General features: G+C 49.3%; 1 protein-coding gene and 1 long non-coding RNA gene across 4 annotated transcripts in view; one reads left to right on the top strand and one right to left on the bottom strand.

Moving 5' to 3' along the window:
* Positions 1-3,895, top strand: part of LOC131756090 (uncharacterized) — a 56,027-nt gene extending 52,132 nt beyond the window's left edge. For all 3 annotated transcript variants that reach the window (XR_010840082.1, XR_010840083.1, XR_010840081.1), the window contains 2 exons: positions 1,716-1,887; positions 3,084-3,895. This is a non-coding gene — a long non-coding RNA (uncharacterized lncRNA). The remainder of the gene's footprint in view (positions 1-1,715; positions 1,888-3,083) is intronic.
* Positions 511-25,397, bottom strand: OTULINL (OTU deubiquitinase with linear linkage specificity like). The gene is made up of 8 exons (XM_059062886.2): positions 25,131-25,397; positions 8,973-9,132; positions 8,855-8,886; positions 8,657-8,748; positions 7,732-7,881; positions 5,123-5,251; positions 3,937-4,206; positions 511-3,110 (listed from the first exon to the last, which is right to left on the bottom strand). Exons 1-8 carry the CDS (start codon positions 25,192-25,194, stop codon positions 2,937-2,939), a joined length of 1,071 nt encoding a protein of 356 aa, XP_058918869.1. The 5' UTR covers positions 25,195-25,397; the 3' UTR covers positions 511-2,936.
* Between the last annotated feature and the right edge of the window lie 374 nt (positions 25,398-25,771).

Below are 25,771 nucleotides of genomic sequence, written 5' to 3'. Positions count from 1 at the left end.
ACAAAGCAAAACATAATTGGCATGACTCATTGGGTCACCCAGACCTCCCTCACATTGGACTTTACACTGAGGGTCTTTTAAGGCTGGAGGAAATACTGAGATTCGAAGGGCACGATAGAAAGATAATGTGAAAAGGAAAAGAAATCCAGGTACCAGGCAGGGGAATCAAACTTCCTTACCAAAAAAGTCAGTCTTGAAGATAAAAGTTCTAAGGCTGGATGGTGATAATAGTTGCACAATGTGAATGTACTTAATGCCATTGAACTAAACATTTAAAAATGGTTAAAAGGGTAAATTTTATATTATGTATATTTTACCACAATAAACAAGTCAGTCTTGTACTAATATTCCTACAACCCCTCAGTGTGGACACACATGGCCAAAATTTAAGAGAGAAACTTATTCTAAAATCAAGAAAGGACAAGGGCATACGTTTTCATTTTTGCTAAAATTCCTCTCATCATTTGAACCCTATAATGTTAGAGAGACATTGAATGTTGGCATCACACAGGAAATTCACTTCCAATTTATTGTTGGCATTTAAAAGTGGTGCTAATTTATATGCAGTTCCTTTTAATTGGTTTGTTACATTCAATTATACAACTGAATTAAAAATATAAAAACACCCAGTACCTCTTCCCTTAAAATCTTCTGTTTTGATGCTTTCCCAAAACACAGCAACTACCGAGAAGTCGTCTTTATTTCTTACTTTCATTGTATCGAAATGTTTTCCACAATCTGGTCTTGCCCCTCTCTTTTTAAAGAATTCTTTTCCCACCCTGCCCCATCCCCCCAACACAGTTAAGGAGAAGCATCATGAGTTGACGTGTCACGGAGTTATAGGCTGCCCGTCCCTGTGAAAAAGTTCTTCCTTTCAGTCCCGGATTGATGTGGAAATCATTGCACTGGATAAGGAGATGCAAGGCCAGTGGGAACACACACGTGCCAGGTACATAACTGGACAGACGCAGGTGGAGCCGGGAGTCCGGAGCAGCAATTCTACGCGTATCAGTCTCAGCAGAACTGCCGCAGGCTCTCATCCTATCCGCTTGTGAACACAGCGGGGAGAGTTCATTTTTTCTTGGTCACAGTAACACGTCAAGGGGATCACTTGCAACGGTGCCAATTAAATGACAGGGGTGATGCAAAACCATAGATGCCTCCAAGCAGGAAAGGGCCGTAGGGACCTCGTGAGAACTCCTGCTTCGCGTGCCTGTCAAGGTAACGCACAGCCCCTGCATCTAACTAAGCTCATTACTCTCCAACCCTTCACCCAGAAAACAAAATGACGGCAGGCACAGCACTGGCTTTTGTGGTACGTACAGGTGATCGTTCCCCATTACAGAAGAACCTGAATGCTGCTTTCATACACCACAGCATTTAACATACCTCTTTTTTATTTACAGTAAAATACAGAAATGTGAGAAAACGTAAGCGTCAAACACGTTAAGACGTTCTTAGAAGGGATGTGTAACTTTGAAGTGGTAGATCATGAGCCAAGATTTTAAAGGTTATTTTGTGTTCAATATTCGTTGAAATTCAAAACAGACGAGCAAAGTACCTCCAAAATAAAGCTTGCCAAAATAAACGGAAAAAGTATTTCCAAAATAAAGATGACCAAAAGCTAGTTAGCCTGAGTATATCAGTTGTCTACTGCTGCTGTAACACATTGCCAGAAACTCAGCGACTTAAACAGCATATCTATTGTCTTACAGGTCTGACACGGGCTCCACTGGGCTAAAATCAAAGTGTCGGCAGGGCCGCGTTCCCCTCTGGAGGCTCTAGGGGAGAATCTGTTCCCCCGCCTTTCTAGCTTCCAGAGGCTGCCCACGTTCTTTGGCTTGTGGCTCCTTCCGAACCTGCAGGAGCTCTCTTCCCGTCTCTGCTGTGAGTAACCAACGCCAGCAATGTCGCATCTGTCACGGGTTGTCCTTCCGTACCCCACATTTCCCTCTGACGCCCTCCCAGTGCCTCCTCCACTTTAGGACCCTTGTGCTTATGCTGGGCCTGCCTGCAGAACCCAGACGACTCTCCCTATTTCAAGGTCAGTGGATTAGTCCCTTAAGTCCACCTGCAACCTTATTCTCCTTTGCCATTTAACCCAACATAGATACAGGTTCTGGGGATCAGGATGCAGAATTCTCCCTACACACATTAGATACACATGTAAATACACATTAAATACACCGTTTAATATTTCTGGGACAGTACAATAATTGTCATTCAGTTGCCTTAATCTACAGAATTTATCTTTTTGATCTATATAAAACATATTAAACTGGCCAGATGCAACAGTAAAAAAAAAAAAAGAGATATAAAACAAATTGTACAACATTACAAAGTAGTGGCTATGTGTACGTATGTGTTTAGATATGTATATATAAAATTATACATGTTTATGTGTGTGAGAGTGTAAATACACACACACACACACACACACACACACAGCTTTAAAGTTAATCGAATGGTTCTGGAAGATCAATGTACCATAGAGATTCCTGGGAAGTTAATGCTTATAAAATAAGGCCACGTTTATGAAGATCCAAAATCAGTCAAAGACAAGACTCTTAACAAAGAACAGAAAGATTATAGACAAATTCTTTCCCTTTAGTCCTTTTCCCTACTTGTTTTCTTCTCGCTTTCTTCCTGTTGCTGTTCTTCCCAATCTAAATGTCCCTGTGCTCTGTTGGGTGTGAAATGACCTTTACAAACAAGGTCAGACCACCAACCCACAAATACATTCGTGCAGGGGATCTGGAGGAAATCACTGGAAACAGAGGGAAGGCATGTGCGTCTCCGTCCAGCGTACCTGTAATCCTGGAGAGGGAGGTCCCGATTCCTCCAATGGCAGCAATACTAGCTTTGCTTCTATAGAAACATTACTTGCAAGTGTGACCACTGTCACCGGCGAGAGCCGGTGCCCAGTCCAGGCCGACTTAAAAGACAGGAATGTGATAGTGGCGGTCATTCTCGGTCAGCAGGGAGACCTCCGGCCACTCCCTGAGCGACTCCTCTGGGTAGCAGACTTCAAAGTCTCTGGAGTTAAACCTGAGCAGTCTGAACACTTGTATCTTTACCTCCAGGGAGTATCCAAGTACACGCATGTCAACCTGGGGAAGAGACGAAAGAGAGGTCACCGATACTTATTTCCAAGTTCCCGCCGCTCGCCAGCGGAGCGCGCATATCCTTCCGCAGCTCGTGAGATGAGGGTGTACTTGCTGACCCACTCATGAACCAGGGAGCGGGCACGGAGCTGGGAACGAACGTCCGCTGCGCGGAGGGCAGGGGACAAGCGGAGAAACGTCTCCGGGGAGTGGCGTGAAGAAACCACAGGGAAAGCTGCCTGGAAAAAAAACTAACAAAGGAACGCTTACAGTAAAAAAAAGGTACACTGTTTTTCCAACGGTTTTTTTTTTCATCATTTTAAATCAATTTTTATTACAATGTCAGATGATTTTGAGTACCTCCTAGGAAAGGAAAGCAAAGCAAAGCAAAACGAAAGCCCTTTTCTATGGGGAGAGAAAAGCATTGTCTGGACTTCTTTTAAAATGTCAATAACTTCTATTTGTCTGCACTAAGTAGCCAAATGCTCTCCCAGATGTTGCCTCAGTTTGCAGCTGGGCTTCCTCCTGGGCAGCCTCTGCTGTGGGAAAGCCTGTTACTGCCTGAGAGGCAGCGAGGAGGTCAGGAACGCTGCCAGGACCGCCTCTCGCCAGCCCCAGGGCTGCAAGGAGGCAGCGGCCAGCACCGGGCAGGAAGCTTTATCGCCCTTCTTTTCCTCATGTGAGGGCAGTCATACCCACCCACCACCTCCTTGCAGCTGGATTTATCATGGCTGAAAGCAAACTACAAACAGACACACACCTATGTGCTCAAGTGCTGCCAGCACCGTCCTTCATCATATATATACACACACGAGTCTCCTGCCCCATTTACCTGCTCTAGTCCACACGTGTCACCTACAGGATTCAGGTGATTCATCATGAAGCTCAACGGGTCGGAAGAGGTTTCCCGGGTAAACAGGAGTCGAAAAAGACTGGGAATGACCTTTTCGGTCTTCATTTGTTCATAAGCCTCAGTGACTTGATAGAGCATGATGAACTTCAGAGCTTCGTACAGTTTATATTCCAGGGTAGCATCAGAGAAAAGGGTGTTGCACAGACTCCCTCTCTTGTGATCATCTTTAATCCCACTAAATTCAGTCCACTAAAAACACAGGAGTAAAGTGAAACTTAAACGGGAAAGGTGACTACATACGCCGTTGCATAATTTTTGAAGTACTTATAAAACAAACCAGAGATTAACAGAGGGGAGTCGAACTTTAACTTTTCATTTTATATCACTTGACACTGATTTTCTTAACCCTAAGTACTTATTACTTTTACAATAACAAAATATTTCACTTAAACTAGTTTTTCAAAAAAGCACCGCCTACTAGGTAAAATACTAACAAACAAGTCAGTTTCCTGAAGCTGCCTGTAAGGGCGCTGGGTCGCACAAAGGACGTTCCAGTGAGCAGCACAGCACTCACTGTGCGCCAGGGCGGAGGACAAAGCAATCTCCGTGCGTTCTCTCATTCAGTCCTCACAATAACCAACTGTACAGCGTTGAGACTATTCATATTTTAGTTTTACAGATCAGAAAACCACGGCCCAGAAATGGTATTTCCCAAGGAGGATTCATTTCAACCATCTAAGATCTGTGTTTATTAAGAGCAGGAAAAAAAATCTTAGTCAAATTATACCATCTGTCCTGTCCTGTCCTGTCCCCAAGATACTAATAGGCACATTTCAGAAGGGCATTTCCCAGAGCCTTGTCCGGACCTTGCGGCACATTTTTCTGGGGAAACAACAAAGGTACGTGATTGTTAAGGTGTCCTGGCCAGTCCACAAAAGCCCTCTTAGCCCATAATAGGTGTAATCATCACGTAGAACAACATTGCTCTCATTCATTACTTGGAAGGAGAAAGAAGAGCAGGAAAGGAAACGGTCAGTTACTAGGAGACTATTTCTGCCCGCACTTCCTACTTGCGGGACAAAAAGTGACACGCCTGACATGAGAGAAAAGGGGCTGCGTGTGGGGTGCATGCTTTCATTCCTAGTTTTCCCCCCTAAAGACTCACCTGTGTTTTCAATAATTCCACACATTTACGTAGTTTTCCAAACACATTCGAACCTGTGTACTTCTCAGGACCAAAGCTGTATTGCTGGACCCAATTGCAACCTTGTGAAAAGAGCAGTTTTTCAGGAAGCTTGAAAAGGAAGTAGATGCCAACAGTAATCAGTATCTCAACACGTCTGACACACGATTGGGAACATGTCACAGGAGATAATCTCATCTCATTCAGAAATCTTCATTTTAAAAGACTATAACGACAGTTAAGTAAAAACATACAGTCTTGTTTTAGATTTGTGGACTAAGTGATTTGGATCATCTTCTTTTTTTTTTTTTTTTTTTTTTTAAATTTTTGTGTGGTACGCGGGCCTCACTGTCGTGGCCTCTCCCGTTGCAGAGCACAGGCTCTGGACGCGCAGGCTCAGAGGCCATGGCTCACGGGCCCAGCCGCTCCGCGGCGTGTGGGATCTTCCCGGACCGGGGCACGAACCCGTGTCCCCTGCATCGGCAGGCGGACTCTCAACCACTCCGCCACCAGGGAAGCCCGGATCATCTTCTTAATTCACAGTTTCACAACTGATGGGAACCTAAAAGAAGATTACGTCTACAGAAAAAATCTTTTTGGATAAAACGTTTCCCGAACTTCCTAGGTATCCCCCTTTAGAAATTATTTTTAACCAAGCACCGTCAGAGTAACATAGTAAGTACATCAGGGGAACGTAGACTGTACAGGGATGCACTTTGGGGTTCAAACCTAGCTCTGTCACTCGCCTGCTGAGAGGTTACCCAGCACTGTTTATGTAACCTCTTATGTACCCTCATCCTCCACTGTAATGGAGACAATGACAATTGTCAAAAATCAGTGGCAGTACTATCCATTTTGCAGGACTCTCGTTGGGACTAAATAAGATCACAGAATACGTAAGAATCTGATCCACTGTGGGTATCTGATACGTTTTCCCACCCAGCCGAGCTTGTGGAGCCCAGGGCCTCAGCCAAGTTCTCTGTCCTCAGCCACTAGCAGCAGGGCTGGCACACAGCATACACTTAACCGCTAGATGCAATTAAACTACCAATAAAAACAGCTCTAAACAAAAGATGTTAAGGAAATAGACCATGTGTAGTTATATATATGCAAATACTTTATATTTCTTTGCTCCTCCATCCTTAAATGTACATCTGTGGTTAGGCGTACTACATTCAAATAAAAATTAAGGTTATTCATAAGACTGCGCTGCTTTACACTGCTAAGAAAATGAAGAAAAACAAGGTACTGACTGGGAGAAAATATTTGCAAATGACATAGCGGATGAAGCACTCGTATTCAGAATATATAAAGAATTCTCAAAACTCAATATTGAAAAAAAACCAAACAACCCAATGAAGAATGGGCAGAAGACCTGAACAGAGACTTCTCCAAGGAGGTAATGTGGATGGCAAATAAGCACGTGCAAAGATGCTCAATATCGTTACCCATTAGGGGAATGCAAACAAAAAGCAGTGACACAAAGGCACCCCTATCAGAATGGCTAAAAAACAAAACAATAAACCTGAGAATGTGCAGCAACTGGAACTCATACGTTATTGGTGGCAAAATGGCAGAGCCAGTTTGGAAAAGGGTCGGCAGGTTCTTTTAAAGTTAAACATAAACCTATCCTGCGACCCAGCTGTCTCACTCCTAGGTATTTACCGAACAGGAATGAAAACTCAGGTTCATACAAAATCCTGCGTGGGAATATTTGTAGCAGCCTTACTCACAACTGTGAGTAAGTCAACGACTGGAAGCAATGGGGACTCGCCGGCGGCGCAGTGGCTCGGACTCCGCGCTCCCGGTGCAGGGCGCCCGGGTTCGATCCCTGCTCCGGGAACTAGATGCCACATGCGTGCCGCAACTCAGAGTTCACATGCCACAACTGAGGAGCCTGCGAGCTGCAACTACGGAGCCTGCCTGCCGCAGCTAAGACCCAGGGCAACCAAATGAATAAATAAATAAAACTGGAAGCAATCCAGACGTCCTTCAACTCGTGAATGGATAAACAAAATATGTGATATTCATATCAAGGAACACCATTCAACAATAAAAGGAGTGAACTACAAATCCATGGAACAATGTGGGTGGACTGCAAATGCCTTACGCTAAGTGAAAGAGGCAGATTCAAAAGGCTACGCACCGAATAATTCCATTTACGTGACATTCTGGAAAAGGCAAAACTAAAGGGACAGAAGACATATCAGTGGTTGCCCGGGGTTGGGGGTGAGAGAAGGATTGACAAAAAGGGATACGAGGGATTCCCTGGGGTGGAGGTTGCACACTGTGCTTGTCAACACTCAAATAACCACCGAGTAGAAAAGTGAATTGCAGCAGACCACCTAACTTAGAAAGGACAGATGCCCTGCTCAAGAAAAGATGCCGGCATTAGAAACACACAAAATTGAGTGTGACTGTCCTTCTGAGATGATTTGTTTGCAAACTGACACGAGAGACAGAGGACTGGGCTAAAGGACCTTGAGTCCCCTGACGCCCTGCGTACAAAGGCGCCCACAGAAGACCCCGAGCATCTGTGTCGCAGCCGCCATCAGGGCGACCTTTCCTGAACTTCCGGTGTGAGAACGTACCTTCGCGATATCTTTTTCTTTCATCCAGGACGGGAAGGAGAGGCCCCGGCTGAAGACTTGGAAGAGCACCGACCTCAGTGCGTCGTAGTTGTCTCTCCTCACTTGTCGGACACACTTAATGTGCCGCCGCCAGAACAGCTCCTCGTAAGCCTGTGAGCGCGAGAGGAGAGGCTCTCTTTAATTCCACTGGATGAGAGAATAAAGAAAGCAAACCCACTGTATCTTCAGCGAGGTGTTACTCCCAAATAAAGTGGACAACAGAAACAGAACAATTATACGTTATGAATGCGAACACGTGTAATTTTCAAGTGACTTTTGTGTGTACGGAGTCCACGTCACGCTATTTTAGTTGGTAACTTCCTGGAAGCCCAGAGCCGGGAAATGTCATTCTGGGGAGATGATGTCTACAACTTGAACACGGTGAAAAATACTATATATACTTTTAAGCCCATGCTAAGGTGTCATTTAAATGTACTTCTCTTTTTCTTTCTCTCTCTCACTCTTTTTTTTTTTTTTTGGCTTTAACTAGTGACAAGGTTGGACAGCACTGCTGGGAAAATTTACCAAGATTGAGCTGATGGAAAGTTCTAAAAGTCCTCAAAATGTTTTATGTCAAGGTGCCTGAATCCCTTCAAGGACAGAAGTCTCCACTGCACGTGCAGATGTGTTCATAGGCCTGGCCAGGAGGGAGTTGAAAAGGGTACCATGCTCAAGTGTCCTGAAATTACGGGCCTAATTTACCTAAGTCCTCAAAGGCACTAGCTCTAGGTGAAAGGCCCGAAGGCAATGTCTAGCAGCTGTTTGGCTTTTAATTAGAGCCACAGTTGTTCGTGGCGCCACATTTGGTAAAGCAGAATGGAAGGCGTGTTTCCCGATTTTTACACACAAATTCTCCACCCACCATGAGCTGTATAAACAGACACACCTTCCTCATCAGCTTGGCATGGGGTGTCTCTCCTTTCCATTCTCTTGCACAGTAACTGAGTAAATCAACTTCTGCCTCCACACTGAGGTTCCCTGGACCAAATCAAAGATACAAGGCGGTGAATTTTCCCTTTCCTTTCCCTTCTTGAACTCTCTCTGCACTTTAAAAATAAGGAAACATATGCATGAAAATATTTACTTTTGAATCTCCTCTGCAGATATCCAATCCACCTAAAAGATAAGGGAACGATAATATCAAAACTCTATTTTAAACAGCACGGGCATTTTTGAAAATTAAAGACGACATAGCCACATACCTTTCCAGCCGGTGCCCTAAATATAAATGCAGCCTTCTGAAGTAGCAGAGGGTGCCCACCAGAAATGAAACTGCCAACGTCACTGACCCCTTGGCTACTCTCCACGCAGTGTCTAAGGCCTGGCTGGTGACAAGTGTCCAGGAGTGAACTTGGCCAATTCCTACAAAAATTTAATAATAATAATACTGTATAGCATGGGGAACTATATTTAATATACTCGATAAACCATAATGGAAAAGAATATAAAAAGGAATGCATATATGTGTCTGAGTCACTTTGCTGTACAGCAGAAATTAACATTGTAAATCAACTATACTTCAATAAAAAATAAATATACATCACAATTACACAAGCCTGCTTTGTTTAAGGGGAAAAGAAAGATACACTGGATAATTTTACCTGTAAAGAGTCTATCATTGATTTATATAAACATTTTTTAAAGCACTTGAAAACTCAGTCTAAAAATTAAAGAAACACCTAGTTCTCCTACAATCAGTGTCATATATAAAGACATCCTTGTTGTACAGAATTCAAGAGGAATAGGGAACATCAAGAGCACGGGTTTCGGAATCCCTCCGACCTGAATTCAAAACCCGTTTCTCCTACGTATTCATCGTCTGACTGTGCGACACCTCATTGCTCTTACCCTGAATTTTCTTGACTGTAAAATGGGAGTAAAAATACCTCATTGGAGAAAGATGGAATGAAATCATTTAAGAGCTAGCACAGTGCGCCTTGCACTGTGTAGAATATCCGTAAATCCAAGAATGATCAAGGGAGTCTGCTCAGCACCGAGCCCACAGGAGTCACTCACACCAGGGGGGTCTCCTGCCGTGTGGCCACCACCCACTTTTGCCCACGGCGATACTCCTAGGTCATTATGGGCCATAACACATGCCATCATCTGAACGCACAGAACGAGACTCAGACAGCAGGCACAGAGACATCGTTTCCAGAAAGTGGGCCACTTAGAATAGTCGCGGATGGAGCTAGGTGTGCAGCTTACAGGGTACACTACGATTCCTGATGTGACAGGAGAGAAAATTCACAGGCCTGGAGAGCCCAAACTACGTACTTGCAATATTTTACTATGTGCAGCAGATTCCTAATTATATTATGTTTGAACATGTAAAATGCTGAAGTACAAATGAGGAAGAGAACTTTTGAATGGTGGCCAAACCTCCTGGGGTTCATTGTGAAACAGTACCCTCCCTGGCACACTGGTTTAGTAAAATTCCAATGATTAACTGCAGTAAAAGCCTCCTGGATTTGGAATCTACAATTTTAGCATTTTTGATCATATGGATATTTGATATGCATATCTCAGTAAAGATGCTATACATTCTCAATAAAGAAATATATATACTCTCAATAAAGAAAGAATTTACCAGCAAATAAAGAAATAAAGTTACCAGCAAATAAAAATATGCATGTTTATAATTATTTTAAAGTACATTTTAAAATTATTCAATTAAACTATTTATTTTTAGATCGTTGTACATTCATACGCAGCTCTAAGAAATAAGCTTACAAGAGACAGAGAGACATCATGTACCCTTTACTGGAAAAGTACATTTTCAAAAGCAGGTACTTACCTGTTTAGAACAATTGATTAGCTGTTAATTATGTATTTACTTCTACCTAGATATTTAGTACAAAGTTTTTAATGAATTGTTTAAAAATGTAAGCTATAATGCCTTTGCATCTATAATTCAGACTTTTATTTAAAAGTCTACATTATTCTTCTTAAAGAATGTATAATATTTTAGTATAAAGAGAGAGCATCATATGTATGCATAATCACTGCCTTGTTGACGAGCATTTGGATTGTTTCCCAGTGTTTCACTTTTACAAACGTTTTCCCCCAACAGTCCTCGCGGACTCACGGTATCTTTTAGGATAATTTCTAGAAGAGGAAACTCTGGGTCAAAGGGGGTGCACATTTCCAGATGTTACAGATGTTGCCGAAGTGCCCCCTCAAACAGTTGACACTCCACTCGCGCCACATGTACGAGCCTCCATTTCCCTAAACCCCAGGACCGCTTATGATTTCTCACTGCAGTGACACGTTCATAGTTCTTCCTCTGTGAAGGGCCTTTAAGAGCACCTGCCTGCTTCCCACCGGTCGTCCTGGTTTTTGTGTGGACTTGGAGGGCTTGCAGTCGGTGGACTGGGGGCTGGCTGCCGCCCTCTCCACGGGGCGCTGCTCTCATCTGGCACACACAGACTCCAGTCCACGTGCTGCATCCTTAAAAGATACTGCCTGGCCCCGCGGGGCATTTGACTTGAGACCCCTGAAATGGGGGCTTCTCCTGAGCGTGAGGCCTCTCGACAGCTGCCAGGGCCTCCGTGGGGACCCACCGCGGATTACGGTCTCCTCACACCTACACACACGCGCGTGCGCATACAAACACACACACACACACACACACACGCACGCACTTCCCTAGCCTACTGCCCTAATCCTTGAAATTAAACCCACCTCCAACCCAAGAGAGGGCGATACGATCAACTCAGCATAGCACAGGGAGATCACCTCTGTGCTCTGTGACCACCTAGAGGGGTGGGACAGGGAGCGTGGGAGGAAGGGAGACGCAAGAGGGAAGAGATATGGGAACCTATGTATATGTATAACTGATTCACTTTGTTGTAAAGCAGAAACTAACACACCATTGTAAAACAGTTATACTCCAATAACGATGTTTAAAAATAAATAAATAAATTTTTTAAAAAAGAAAAAAACATGTGAGGGCTCAACACCCCCTTCACACGCAAACCAAGAATACGAGCCTAAACTCCTTGTATCCACTCTACCCAGTGCAGCCACAGGTACTGGTCAAGTGACTCAAGCCAAGCAGGGCCAAGGAGTGTATCATGGGGGCTGGTGTGGGTACCAGGGAGCGGCCTGCAGGCAGGACTCAGGTCACAAGAGAGTGGGCTGCAGCTCAGAGAGAAACCCGACGTGTTCACATAACTTCATATGAAAATATTATCAGCAGTGGGGCTTTGGCAGTTTAAAAGAGCTACCGTTTGAGCCTTTGCTATGTGCCAGACCCTGTGGCAAGAGTTGTACAGGAATTGTCTCATTTGCTCCTAGTAGCACAGCGGCTGGCGTAAGGAGGCCCTGGTCCTGCAGTCACGGCGTGGGTGACTGCATGCCCCCAAGTGCCTGTTCCTTAACCCCGGGAGGGAGGGCAGCAGGACAGCCCTGCACCGGGGACGCAGACGCTCGGGCGCTCCTCTGCTCCCGTTACCCTGGTAACACGGAGGCCCCCTTGGAGCTGCGGGACGGACGCTCCAAGGACATGCTGGGAAAAGCACCGAGCTCATGGCCGGGCACACGGCAAGTACCCAAAACATGTTCGTTATTATTTTATCACCTGAGGACACTGCGAGGGAGAGAAAGATGAAACAAGCCGCAGAGCTAGAATTCAAACGCACGGGGCATTGCGATGCAGAAGCTGGACGCTGTCCCGCTTGCCTAACCTGCCTCTGAATGATGGAGCTGAGTGAATCCCGACCCAGCTCTGCTACAGCAAGTGGAATCCAGACTCTTTAAAAAGAGGGTTTAAAACATTTCTCCTGGGCTTCCCTGGTAGCGCAGTGGTTGAGAGTCCGCCTGCCGATGCGGGGGACGCGCGGGTTCGTGCCCCGGTCCGGGAGGATCCCACGTGCCGCGGAGCGGCTGAGCCCATGAGCCATGGCCACTGAGCCTGCGCGTCCGGAGCCTGTGCTCCGCAACGGGAGAGGCCGCAACAGTGAGAGGCCCGTGTACCGCAACAACAACAACAACAAAAAACCAACCCACCAAACAAAAAACATTTCTCCTGCATGTGTCAATAACTGGGTTACAACTCAAAACAACAGACACGGAGGGGAACACCATAAATGAGGTACCCAGCAAAATACTACCAGGATCACAGCTTTGATGATCTCCTGAGTCAAATCTCATTTCCCCCAAAGCAGTCAGAATCTTCCCGGGGTCCCCCCTCGGCCAACCGGCCAGGGAGAAGTCAGCACCCGCCCGCCCCACTTCCCCTCCCCTGCCCGGTGCCCTGCCTAACAGGGAGCTGGCCGTGGGGGCCGCCCCTGGACTGACGGAAAAGAGAGAAGTTCCACCACCATGGAGCCAGTCTTTCAACATAATAAACAGAGCGAGAACAAGGGCCAGAAACGGGGGGAGGAGGGGACGAGGGGTGGCTTTGGCAACGAAGAGGCGGAAAACAAGCGTTGCCAGGAATTCTGCATTTGATCCTTTTTAATGCTCATCAAGAGATAAAAATGACATTTCTTTTTCACCCTTTTGGGCTGGACCGCTTGGGTGGTGGCTGAGATGAGGTGATACATGAGGCACCAGGCATTCCTCTGACAGCGGCAAGTGGATGAGCTAGGTCTCACACGTCCCCGGTCACCAGCATTACCACCTGCTGAGACCTCAACCCACACAATCCGAGGTAACAGTGAGGTGGTTGCGACGTCCTTTGGGTAATGCCGCCAGAGGCTCCTGGAGCCGGCAGTGCGGCCATGACGCCAGACTCCGATCTGTGATCACTCAGACTACATGTGGCACGTGAGACCACTGACTAGAACTGAAAAAATAAAAAGCCACTGTTCTTTTGTGGTAAAATTCGCCTTAGCCATTTTTTTTCCCCTTCTCTAAACTGTACCAAAACTGAAATAATTCAAACACTCAAACAGGAAACCAAAAAGAAAAAAAACAAACCTGAAAACAAAACTTAAAAGAGCCAGAGGAGCCGGAAAGCGAGGGGTCGCCCTGAGAGCGCTGGGCCCAGCGTCAGGCGCGCTCTCAGCGAGCGGCCCAGGGCCTGGCTCCCCTCCCCACGTGCGGCGGTGCCCGGCCCGGAGCCCGGCCCCTGCCCCGTCCGCCTCCCCGCCGCCGCCCCTGCGGCTGCAGCAGCACAGGGAGCTCGCTCGGCCCTCGGCTCCTCGGCCCCGGTCCGGCCCACCGACCCACGGACGTCTCCCGAAGCAGAGGAGGGGACCCGGGCTCCGGGGCAGAGGCAGGCCTGCGCTAAAGGGCGGAAAAAGAGATCGAATTTCGACGGTGGAGACAGCAGGGCCGCGAGACATACCACATGGGAAAACCACCTTGTTGAAAACTTTAAGGTGAAAAATACTAAATTTAAGATAATAAACACAACAGATATTTCTATCAGCTTCAATGCCATGTTCTGGCTGATTAACAGGAGGTGGTAGGAAGAGAGGCCAAGAGAGATGGACGGCAGGAAGGGAACAGGGCCCGGGACGGCCGTGGCCCTTCTTGTGGCAGGAGTGGTGAAGGGATGGCGGTGCCCCGGAGAGGAGTACACACGGGCCACGTGGTCCAGTGGACCGGGAGCGGCCGGGAAGCCCCCTCCCTCCTGCCCCTCGCCCTTTGGCTATGCTACTTCCTCCTACCCTGGGCTGGGCGCCAGGCTGGCAGGCAGTGAACTGAAGAGACACATGCTCTGGGCCCAGGGAGCTCCTGGTGTGGTGGCGCGATGCCCTGCTGTCAGGAAAGGCTACTGGTCCGCTTGCCCAGGCCCACAGCTTAGCACGTCCTGCTGTCAGCGTCCTGCGGTCGGGGTCCAGCCGGGACACAGAAGAACACGGGGCCCTCGTGCTGGATGCCCAGGTGCACCGTCTCTCTCCGAGGGGAGCTCTGAGAACCTCAGAGGCTCGAGAATAAAGCAAACTATGGTACATTCGTCCACACATGTAAACTAAGCAATATGCAAACAGAGCGATGAACGTACAGAACAAATCCTGTTAGGTCGTCAAGGCTTCTGGATAACTTAGAGCAAATGGGAGACTCCTAGAGGAAAGTCAGCACAGTGGAGTGAAAGGCTGCATTTAAATACTCTTGGCTCACGCAAAACCATAGGTTAGTTGGGGGTTTTTTGTACCAGCTATGTGGGAAAGAGAACAAATATCCTCTTAATAAATCGTTGAAACGGTGAGGTCAAAAGACTTTCTACACTTTTGAATTTCAGGTATGAATCCTGCTCGGTTAAGAAACAATGGTCTCCCACTTCGTAGAGTTCTATTACCAACAACTACAAGATCAGTATCACCAAAGAAGAGAACCAACAACATGGAAGTTTTAACTCGAAAGTCATGACCAGCAAGACACACAGGGGTGGCCCTGTCATGCAAGCACCTTAACAAGGCTATGCGTGCACTCCCACACCCCATAGGACTGGGCGTGCTTCACCCGAGGCTCCTGCCCGCCAAGTCATCAAACACAACAGGAAACGCTCCTGGCCAAACACGGAGGGGACTGTGTGCGCGTTTTCAGTGACATCATAGCTCTGAGTATTTTCATGTACTGGGCACGGCGTTAGGTGTGTTAAATTCCACCCGTCACTTTAATTTTCTCACCATGTGGCAGAGGTTTAAAACCCACCCAACTACAAAAGCACAAAAGCAGTAGGTGGGATAGGCTCCGGGGACCCCAGAACTCCAGGCCACTGTACGCAGCCAGACAGACTCCCTGTCCCTGGTCTGGTGGAGACAACAAGGCTGGCAGAACAGTCTTTATTCTGCCTTTTTCTAGCTGCAGGACCTCAGATGAGTCACTGTGTCTCAGCAAAGAGGCAGGAGATTGGTGTGACCAGATCTGTCACCACAACTTGAATCGTTACTGCTTGGGGTCGCGAGGAATGGGTCTGATTCTTCCTCCACACGACAGCCTTTTAGATCTTTGACAGAAACACGGGATGCTTGGGCCGAAGGGGCCGGAATCCCACTGGTTCTCCAAGGCCTGAGTCACACCAGGCCCTCAAGCAGAATGAATCTCTCCCCCGGTTCCCCCTACACACACACACACACACACACACACACACACACACACACGCACACGCTGTCCACACTGCAGGTGGGTTCCAGTTCAGTAGATTCATGACTGTGTCCCCCACTGGCTGGAAAGCACTTCTGAGGTGAAAGCTGCAGCTTAATGCACTGTGGACCTGGCCACCTGATGAGCTGTCACACGCACACTTCATCTTTGAAGCCCAGAGAAGGCAAGCAGAAGCCTGAACTTGAACCCACATGTTCTGACCCAAGATCAGTGCCCTTTGAATTAACCACACAACTGCCCTTCCTGAGTAATTCTCTCCCAAGAATTCAAAACAATGAACAAGCATGAGCTCAGAAGGCCCCTGTCATTCCCACTGTGCCTTTTCTCTTCTAGATCAGACACTCCCCCTTCTCTCCACCAGGCCTCACTTGACATGATTTGGTGGCGAGGGGCGGGGGGGAGTCTCTTCATCAACCCCGTCACTCTTCTCGGGACCCACACCACACCCAGAGTGAGACCGCAGGTCAGAACACACTGTCCTGAGCGTGACCCAAGCGGGAGAGAATTCAACCACGTGACCGCTTCCTCATGCTCCATCGGGAGTCGGCAAGTTTTCTGTGTAGGGTCAGAGAGTAGTTTAGCCCTGCCAGCCATCTGGTCTCCGTCCCATCCACTCAGACCGTCCCCGACAGAGGGGAAGCAGCCACCAGACAGTACACAGCAGGCTGGTGTGCCAAGAAGACTTTTTTACAGATGCTGAAATTTGAATTTCATATAAGTTTCACATGTCAGGAAATGGTATTCTTCTTTTGATCTTTTTTCCAACCATTAAAAAATGTAACAACCATTCATAGGTCACAGGCCATATAAAAACTGAGCGGGACAGATCTGGCCCATGGGCCGTGGTTGGCCAGACTCCGTCTAGATGATACATTCACACTAATGCAGCCGGAGACTTACTAGTATTCAGCCTGCCATCAACCTAAAGCCGTTTAGACCTGTTGCTGGCACACATCTCCCCATCTGCTGAAGGGAGAGAGAGAAAAGGTGCTTTCATCCCACTGTCCTCAAACCTCCAGGTGGAAGGGCTGTCCTGGAGATCCGGTGCTGGCCTCCACCCCCTACCCTCTCCTCTTCCTCTTTCTTGAGGGAGGGAGACTTACCTGAAGGCAGGGCTCAGCTCAGCCCCCTCCTCTCCACTGGGATCTGCCTGCCTGCCTGCCTGCCGAGAGGTGCCCTTGGGGCTGCTGTCTCTCTGGGAGAGAGGCCTGACCTTTGAGGGGAGAGTAAAGCTCAGGCACTGCCTGCAAGCCCATGTGGCCATACGACTAAGACACAGGGATTTTATCACCGAGCCGATACTTTAAACATCCCTGACTTCCGTGTCCACCTTTTAACTAGTTCAGAACCTGGGAAGGGAAGCACGGGGTTAGCCAGATCGCGTGCGCAAGCTCTGTGCTTTTCGGACCCCGGAGCTGACACACCCCTGCTAAACTTCACGTTACTGGGCTTGGCGCACCGCTCTGACCTGTCATGGCTTCCGCGGGGCTCCGTCCCTCTCTCAACTCTTAGACCTTTGAAAATTAAGCTTGTCTTCCACATCCCAAAATAGATCATTTATGAACATGTGACCAAGAGAGAAATAAAGTACACCCTGAGACAAGCCGCTTCCGCAGCACGGTGATTCTTCCATTAATCAGAACCATTTGGCCTCTGTCGCTAGTGGTTACTCATCCTTCTAACTGGCTTCCCTGCTCCAACGCCATTTTCCACTCCGAAGCCAATGGTGTGTGTGTTTTGTTGGCTTGTTTTTCTATCTTTTTTTACATTCAATGGATGTGTCATCTCCTATTCAAAAATTTTTCTGGGGCTTCCCTGGTGGCGCAGTGGTTGGGAGTCCGCCTGCCGATGCAGGGGACGCGGGTTCGTGCCCCGGTCCGGGAAGATCCCACGTGCCGCGGAGTGGCTGGGCCCGTGAGCCATGGCCGCTGGGCCTGTGCGTCCGGAGCCTGTGCTCCACAACGGAAGAGGCCACAACAGTGAGAGGCCCGCGTACCGCAAAAAAAAAAAAAAAAAAAATCTTTCTGGCTTTTCTTACTTATAGGAAAGACCCACATCCTGGCAGCCAGTGGAGTCATCTGGAAAGGCCTCTAAACAAGTGAGAGTGATGGGGCATCGCCTATTGCACCATCTCAGCCACAGGCCTCGGAGAGCTGATTTTCCCGTAACCAGGAACCGGCCTCACCACGTAACCCCAGCCACTGGTGGAACCAACCGAGAAGTCGGGCTGGGCCCACCACTGATGGGAGCCCAGGGCGGAGGCCCCCTTGTCCTCCTCCCCTAGTCTCTACCCCTGGTGGACCCGTCTACCTTTACGTGGTCCTTCGGATCTGCTCTCCTGAAAAGAAACCAGAGGCTTCAAAGCAAACTCGCCAAACATCATAGAGCACTGTACTCCAAAAGTCTGTGGGTCAGCAACATCCTTACCAGCTGGGCGCTTAGAAAGACAATCCTCGGGCCCCATGGAAGCAGAATCTGTGTTCTACAAGATCCCCCGAGATTCAAGCGTAACCAAAGCCTGGGAGGCGCTGCCGCCGAGAGGGAGCCATCCTTGCCTTGGCTCCACCTGCGGAGAATCTATTTATTGGCCGGGCGCCGGTCTTTTCTTTAGTTCCCAGGTGATTCCAATGCATCGCTGGTGATGAGACACACTGCTCTGGCTTCAGGGCCTCCTCCATCCTCCGCTGTTTCTGTTAGCTCAAAGATACTATCACAGGCCAACTGATTTCCAAAATTACCCTCAGGGGAAATCGTGCCAGATAAAGAAAAGTCTCACTGGTCATGTAATCCAACTATAAGTAAGTGCTGCCTGTGTTTTGTGTCTCTTTCCCTTTGGCCAAGGTGGGGCTACTTTTTCTAGTCAGTTGCTATTTTTCCAAGGCTGGGAGCTATGCCTACCTAAGAAAGAGCTTTGCTGAAATTAATAATAAAGGAACCCAACTGCTAATGTGACCTCCGGGGAGGCTGACCAACTCCTCCTGGCTTGCCTGGGACTCGCCCAGTTTGAGTGCTGACAAGCTCCTCGTCCGTCCGTCCAAGGGCATCCTTGGTCTCCGGCAAACCAGGACGGGTGCTCACCCTGCCTCCAGGGCCCCCCTGGGTCTGACCCGACCCTGACTCTTCCCTATTCTCTCACCTCTTCCTCTTGCCCCAGGGCGACTGGCGGCCCTCAGTTCCTTCATCAGGGCTCACTCTTGCCTCCAGTCTGCCTCTGCCCACGCCCTTCCCTCACCTAGAATACGCTTCACTTTACTCATTCTCCAGCTCTCAGCGCCAGTGTCACTTCCTGGGGCCAAGCTTCTCTGCCCCGATCCCAACCCCCAGGCTTGGTCCAGTCCCCGCTGCGCGCTCTCACAGCACACGGCGTCCTTTCCCTTCACAGCGCTCATCACAGTTTATACAACTGTGTTTGTGTTTCATTAGTGTCTATCTCCCTGTGTAGGTAAATGTCTTAAGGACTGCGACTGTGTCTGTTTTCTCTCTGCTTTCTTGGGCCCTAGAAACATCGTAGATAGTTAATAAATATTTGTTGAATAAATAAAATGAATCGATGTAGTCAGAATCCAGTCCACATGTCTCCACGACAGAGACTGCCGGCCAACCCCAGTATCTGTTCTCTCTTCTCCCACAGGAGTAGAATCCTGACTTTGGCTGGATACCTAGCTACTCAGAATAAAGGCTACATTCCGCCTTCCCTACGTGCTGGGTATAGCCATGTAAGTGAATTCTGGCCAAGAAGCGTTATGTGCGGTTTTCAAAAGGTTCTGTTGAGAGGGGTGTGTGCTCCTTGCCCTCCCTCCTCCCTACCGGCTGGAATGTAGGTGTGATAACTGACATTCAGTAGCCATCTTGGATCAGGAAGTCGCTGTGGGCGTGACTCCCATGCAGGGTGGAAAACAAAGTGGCAGGAGCCTGGGCCTCTGACACTATGGAGCCCATTCCAGCCCTAGGGAGCCATGTCCGAGCTTTGCCATAAAAGAAATAAACTTAATTCACTTATTTGGGGTTGTTCTGTTATTCCACCATACCTAATCCTGCCTAGCAGCCTCTCTCTTGCTGGTCCTTTCTGACTTCTAACACGCATGTCAGAAACGGTGTGGGAATTTGCTGGCGGTCCAGTGGTTAGGACTCCGCACTCCCACTGCAGGGGGCACGGGTTCAATCCCTGGTTGGGGAACTAAGATCCCACGAGCCGTGCGGCATAGCCAAAAAACAAAAAAGAAAAGAAAAAAGAAAAAAAAGAAATGGTGAGCCATCACTCTGTTTTCCCTTCCCTTAAATACTCATGTAAACATAAAGCAGGAAGTGAGGCTGTGAAGCGGTCACCTAGTGGGACGGCTTCAGGGTAGTGGGGTGAGCGGGCCCCAGGGAGTCAGGAGCTCAACTCCAGCTCTGGTCCGAGACAGTCGAGCAACCTGGACCTCAGCTTCCTCCCCTATAAACAAACACAAGGAGGCCAGGCCACTCACCGCCACTCTCCTCCAAATGCCTCTTTATGTTAACATGTTTCAGAGTTATGTTAGTGGAATAGTCACGCTGTGGTACAGGCACAGGATTTTAAGAAGTTGTGAAACAACTGAGGTTCAACTAAGCTCAAAACATTACTCAAAACTTGCACTACAGGAAAGTTGCCTGAGCATGTACAGAAGACATGAGACCTTGACAAATGCCAGCAAATGCTCCACCCCTGAGACATGCGCGCTTAGGTCTGCAGGTCTATTACACCGGCTGCCCTGAAAGCAGAATTTTGATAAAGAGCCTCTTCCGCAGGGGCTTGCGTGGAACCCCAGTTTCCAAATGACAGCAAGAAATAAAAGAGGAAGGTTGAGGCGCCTGGGGAGGCGGCGAGGGAAAGGAGAATTGTACCTTCACATGTTAGAGGCTCCCAACTTTGAATGAATCAATGAGGTAGATGTGGGAGAAGATGCTGGAACATCCAAGCATGAGGAACAGCGCAGTACAAGGTAGGTCTCTAAGCAGCGGCCGTACCAGTCCTCTGTCATGACAGTCAGCTGAGTACCCCAAACTGAGTTTAACAAATGTTTAAGAAACAGAAGAGAGGGATACACCGTGGATAAAACTGATCTAATAAACTCTCAGTTTGAGTGATTTTTCTCTTTATTTCCGTTTTCAGAGGAAGGAATCGACGCACCCGAGTCTTGCACTGCTTCAGGTTCAAAACTGAGGGACCCAACATTTATATTAATAATTCCGTTGGCTACGTTTGCATTTCACGGTGCGAGGCCAGCCTTAGCTACGAACTGAACTCCCAGTTCACTTGTTAAATACCAAGTAAAAAGACACAGAGCTGATCGGGTCTGCTGACTTCAGTGCCACCCAGCCCTTCACATCTGGACGGTGACTGCTGTCCTTGCCCACGCCGGCCTGGCTGGCCATCTCTTCCACTTCCCCTGTCCTCTCAGCCATTCTGCTTCTTCCACAGCATTTCGACCTATCCTGGCAGGCGATTTGGAAGACACAGAGCACTCAGTTCTCCTGTCACCTCAGAGATCTCACAGCAAAGTCGAGGCCTTCTTGTTGCAGATCAACAAATATACCCACGATGTGCCTGATGTCACTCTAAGACCCAGGGAAAGGTTCTCTCTTTACAGGGAAGAAGTTCAGTCCACTTCTCTTCAACTTGGGAGACAAGACGCTCTGGGGAACCCTCTCTGCCCCGGCTTAGGGGAGAGACACACAAGGTTCAAAGCCCACGCCCCTGCCCACCTCCGCTCCTGAGCCGCTTGGGAACTGGCCTGTACCCACGAGGTCCTCCAAGCCTGGGGGGGGGCAGGAGCTCAGGTCCACTGTAAGGGGCACACGAGAAGGCAGGATACTTTTTTTTTTTTTTTTCCAGTGAAAAAGACAGCTGTATTTGATTTACATTTAACAGGATTTACAGAAAAGGGTAGGGGCGGTCCTGGGCTCCTGGCCCCCCCAGATGTGGGCAGTGCCTCCAGGACAGCCTGTCTGACAGGCCAAGACCGGGACCCCAAGGCCTTCTGGGTCCCTTCTGGCCGCCTGGGCCTCAGCGTCTGATGTCCAGCTTGACCTCTGAGGTGGGCCCACAGCATGGAGCCCCCCCCCCCGGAGTGGGGCACCCCCCATGTCAGGCCAGGTTGGAAAGGCATCCTGTGGCCCCGGAGGCCGCCGGCACTCAGACCCCACCCAAGAGGCCACACCCAGGTATCTGCGCAGCTGCTGGCGCTCAGGGAAGCGGGCTGGGATTCTGCTTCTGAGTTGGGAGAGGGCTCCTGAGAAGCTAACTTCCGTTATCGATACGCTATTACTCTCTCTGCCAGAAGACTAACCCTAACTAATAGTCAATAAAAATCAGTAACACTGGCAAGCAGAGAAAGAGCTAATAAGGTGTTTTAAATTACTATGTATCCGGGTTTCCCTGGTGGCGCAGTGGCTGAGAGTCCGCCTGCCGATGCAGGGGACACGGGTTCGTGCCTCAGTCCGGGAAGATCCCACATGCCGTGGAGCGGCTGGGCCCGTGAGCCATGACCGCTGAGCCTGTGCGTCCGGAGCCTGTGCTCCGCAACGGGAGAGGCCACAACAGTGAGAGGCCCGCGTACCGCAAAAATAAATAAATAAATAAATAAATAAATTACTATGTATCTAACATCCAACAGTTCCACAAAAACTCAAGGTCAGAGTCACCTGGTTAAATCAACAATAAAAGACTTACTATTAAATTCTTAATTCAGAGGTTTATTGAGCATAGCATCTTACGTGCTACAGTTTCTGGGATTGTTGTTCATTACCTGGGAATCCCAGCAACACTACTAACAGACAAGGGTCCTTAGTCTCCTAGAAATGAACATAAACATTTTATTATCCTCTTATTTTAAACATGATGGCACCTGTCTATTCTGGCTCAATTAAATGAAAAAGTAGAAAAATAGAGTACGACTAGAACAAAAGATCACTGGAAAAATGAGTGTATAAACAAAAACTTTTCCCTGTTGACTTATTGTAAAGTGACATTTAAGTGTTCTTCCATTCAATTAATTACAAATCAATAAATGTGTATCTAACCTCCATCTTGAGAACAGATTGTCCTAAGTAACTGAACATGGACCAGAGGATTCAAGTGGGCAGGAGAGAAATGTCAGATACACTAGTCCATTAACTCCTTTAAATGGTACACAGACTTCAGAGTCACGTATAAAGAAACACACGTGTAGGAAGTTTCAGCTCGATAATGATGACCTTTTCTCCCACACTCAGACCTGTGAGTTCCCTTGAGCAACAACAATGGTATTAAGTTGATAAGCCAACTTTACGTTAGAACAGGGTAACTGTGATGAGGTACCCTGGGAACCTAGAGTGCTCCCAGGTATAAGCCTGACTGTTTTAGGAGACAGAAGCGGGCGATGGTTAAGAACATGCTGCGGGAGGAGCCAGGCTGCCAGGGCTTGAGCCCCGGCACCACTTACTAGCTGGAAACTCTGAGGAAATTCTGTGACCATTCCAAGCATCACGGGACGGTGGTTGTAGAGATCACATAAGACTATGTATGGGCAGTGCCTCCGCGTCCAGCACCGTGAAGAAAATTCCAATACCCACTGTTACTGTGGCAGGGACAAGGCTGGCGGCTGCAGACACATAGGACACCACCCACCCGCTCCCGGGAGCCAGGTGAAAGGTCACTTTCAAATTCAGTCATTGTGCCAATCAAAAATTCTACTTAGCTAAAACACACAGTGCCAAAACTTCCATTTTATTTGCTATTTAATCCGTCTCACAGAAACGTAAGAGTAGAAGTATAAAAGTGACAAACAGGCTGGCAAAAAAATAGCAACGGTGGACCACTTGCTTGTAAGCATTCTCTTGCAGGCTCTGTTGCCGGCATGTGTTTTCAATTGCAGTGTTGGTTTTCCCTTTCCTAAGCCCTCAAACTATTTTTTAAGGAAGGAAATGTTTCCCTTTAGGCTGGAGCTGAGGAAAGAATCCTCTCTGCGCTCACAGAGCCAGCACACCTTGAACTTGGTGCACTGGAAGGGAAAATTCCTGACAATTACATTAAGCCCAGAGTAGATACCCTTCCGCGCCCCCCAGCCAGCTTTTCCCAGCTGTGCCCCACCTCCACTTCCAGCTTTGCTCGGCCGAAACAACACAGGGAGAAGGGAAGAAAATCACATATGAAAAAGTTCAGATGGATACACCCCCAGGAAATATTTGGCTAATTCTGTAAGAATCCAAGGTGCAGAAAGGTTGAAAATGAGTTCATTCTCCAACCTTTTGAGAGTGCGAGATACGTCAATCACAGAATTTCAGACTGGGAGGGGCTTTATGGATCAGCTAGCCCAGTGCCCTCATTTTATGCACCAGGACCCAGAAGCTTCGAGGCCCGCAGTCCTGGGCAAAAGGATGTCTAGAACTCATGTCTTGTCTCCTAGAACCGGGCTGTTTTCACCACACCCGACACTTGGCTGTGTGAATCAAAAGCTCCCGCTGGGACCAAGAATCCGGACTCAGAAGCAGTCCCAGTAACTTCCTATTGATACTGCGGCACCTGGAACAGGCGCGCTCCCCACATTCACCAGTGGGCTCTCACCCCTGGGGTGGCCTCCAGGGAAATACACAATCGGGAATGTGCTCCAAGCTGAGAAGCAGCTCATCTTCCTCAGACCTGGGGCTGAAAGCATGGGAAGGAAAGCACCCTTCGCTCGTCCGGTGAGGGCCCAGCTACGCACGCAGAGGGCAGAGACGCCGCGACACAGGTGGCGCGCGGCGACCTCGGCCACCTGTGCCATACTGTGCTGCCGCTCCTGTCCCTGGTGACATGTTTGTTTCAAAAGCTAGAGTTTTCTCTGCTGCTCATCGAGTCTCGACTGCTGCGAAGGTGTGGGCCACATCCTCTGCCAGCAAAGCGCGAAACCCGTCAACTTCCCTCTGACAACAATCAAGGGCTCGGAGGGGACACCGGCGCTCGTGGGCGCCAGGGCCCGACCCCAGCCGCTGCCGGGGCACCTCACCCCGCCGCAACGCATCCTAGCCCGCAGGACCCGCTTTCTCTTTCCAGGAACCCGCCTGCTCTGCCTCGGAGGGTCGCTCGCTGCCTCGGCCCGAGGGCGCAGTTCCTCACTGAGGGGCGACCCCCGTCCCCGACGGCCCCCCCAAACCCTGCAGCCCGTCCCCCTCCCCGCCCCGGGCAGAGGCGCCCCGGACCTCCCACTCCTGGGATGGCGGGCCCCGAACCTTCCAACCCAGGGCTACGCCGACGGCCGGCGGGGGAGAGTGCGTCCCGGGCGCCCGCCCCGTCCCGCCCCACCGGGCCCCGGGCCCACCTGCGGCGGGGTCGCGAGGTCGTTGCCGCTCCCGCTCCTGCGGGGGGCTCCTCCGCGCCGCCATGGCGGCCGCGTGCTGCTGGTGGGCGCGGAGCCTCGACCGGTGGGTCTGTCAGACGCGGCGGCAGCCGGCCGGCGTCCGGTCTCGCTTCCCGGCGGCTGGCGTGCGATAGAGTCGCCGGGTGGGGACCGCAGCCTGCGCTCCCGCCCCGGGAGCCCGCTGGCGACTGACACACCGGGCCACCAATGGGAGGCCGCGGAGGGGGGCGGGGCCTGGCAGGCGTGGCCTGGAGGGGTGGGCGGGGTCTCTGCGCCTTCTGGGTCGCCAACCGGGGCTGCGCAGAGCCGCTGGTGCTCCGCGGGGCGGGGGTGGGAAAGCTACTGCTGGGATGCAAACGCCGCTTCTCGGGAAACGTCCTGGGAATTCCACATGGACGGGTCCTACGACCTCCCTGGCACTTTATATCGAAGGCCCATTGAGTGGGAAGGAAGGAAGACTGGTGGGTGGGATGGTGTGGGAGAGGGACTGGTCCCATTTTCCTCTCACGGCAAGGTTACAGCATTCCCTTCCCTGGCCCATACGTTAAACCGCTGGTCGGTCAAGGTTATGGGTGGGCGAGACTGGAATCCAGCTGTTGACC

This window comes from Kogia breviceps, chromosome 4 (assembly GCF_026419965.1).
Source record: "Kogia breviceps isolate mKogBre1 chromosome 4, mKogBre1 haplotype 1, whole genome shotgun sequence".
NCBI lineage: Eukaryota > Metazoa > Chordata > Mammalia > Artiodactyla > Physeteridae > Kogia > Kogia breviceps.
The sequence above is the reverse complement of the archived record's forward strand: the minus strand, read 5'-3'. Positions and strand labels throughout refer to the sequence as shown.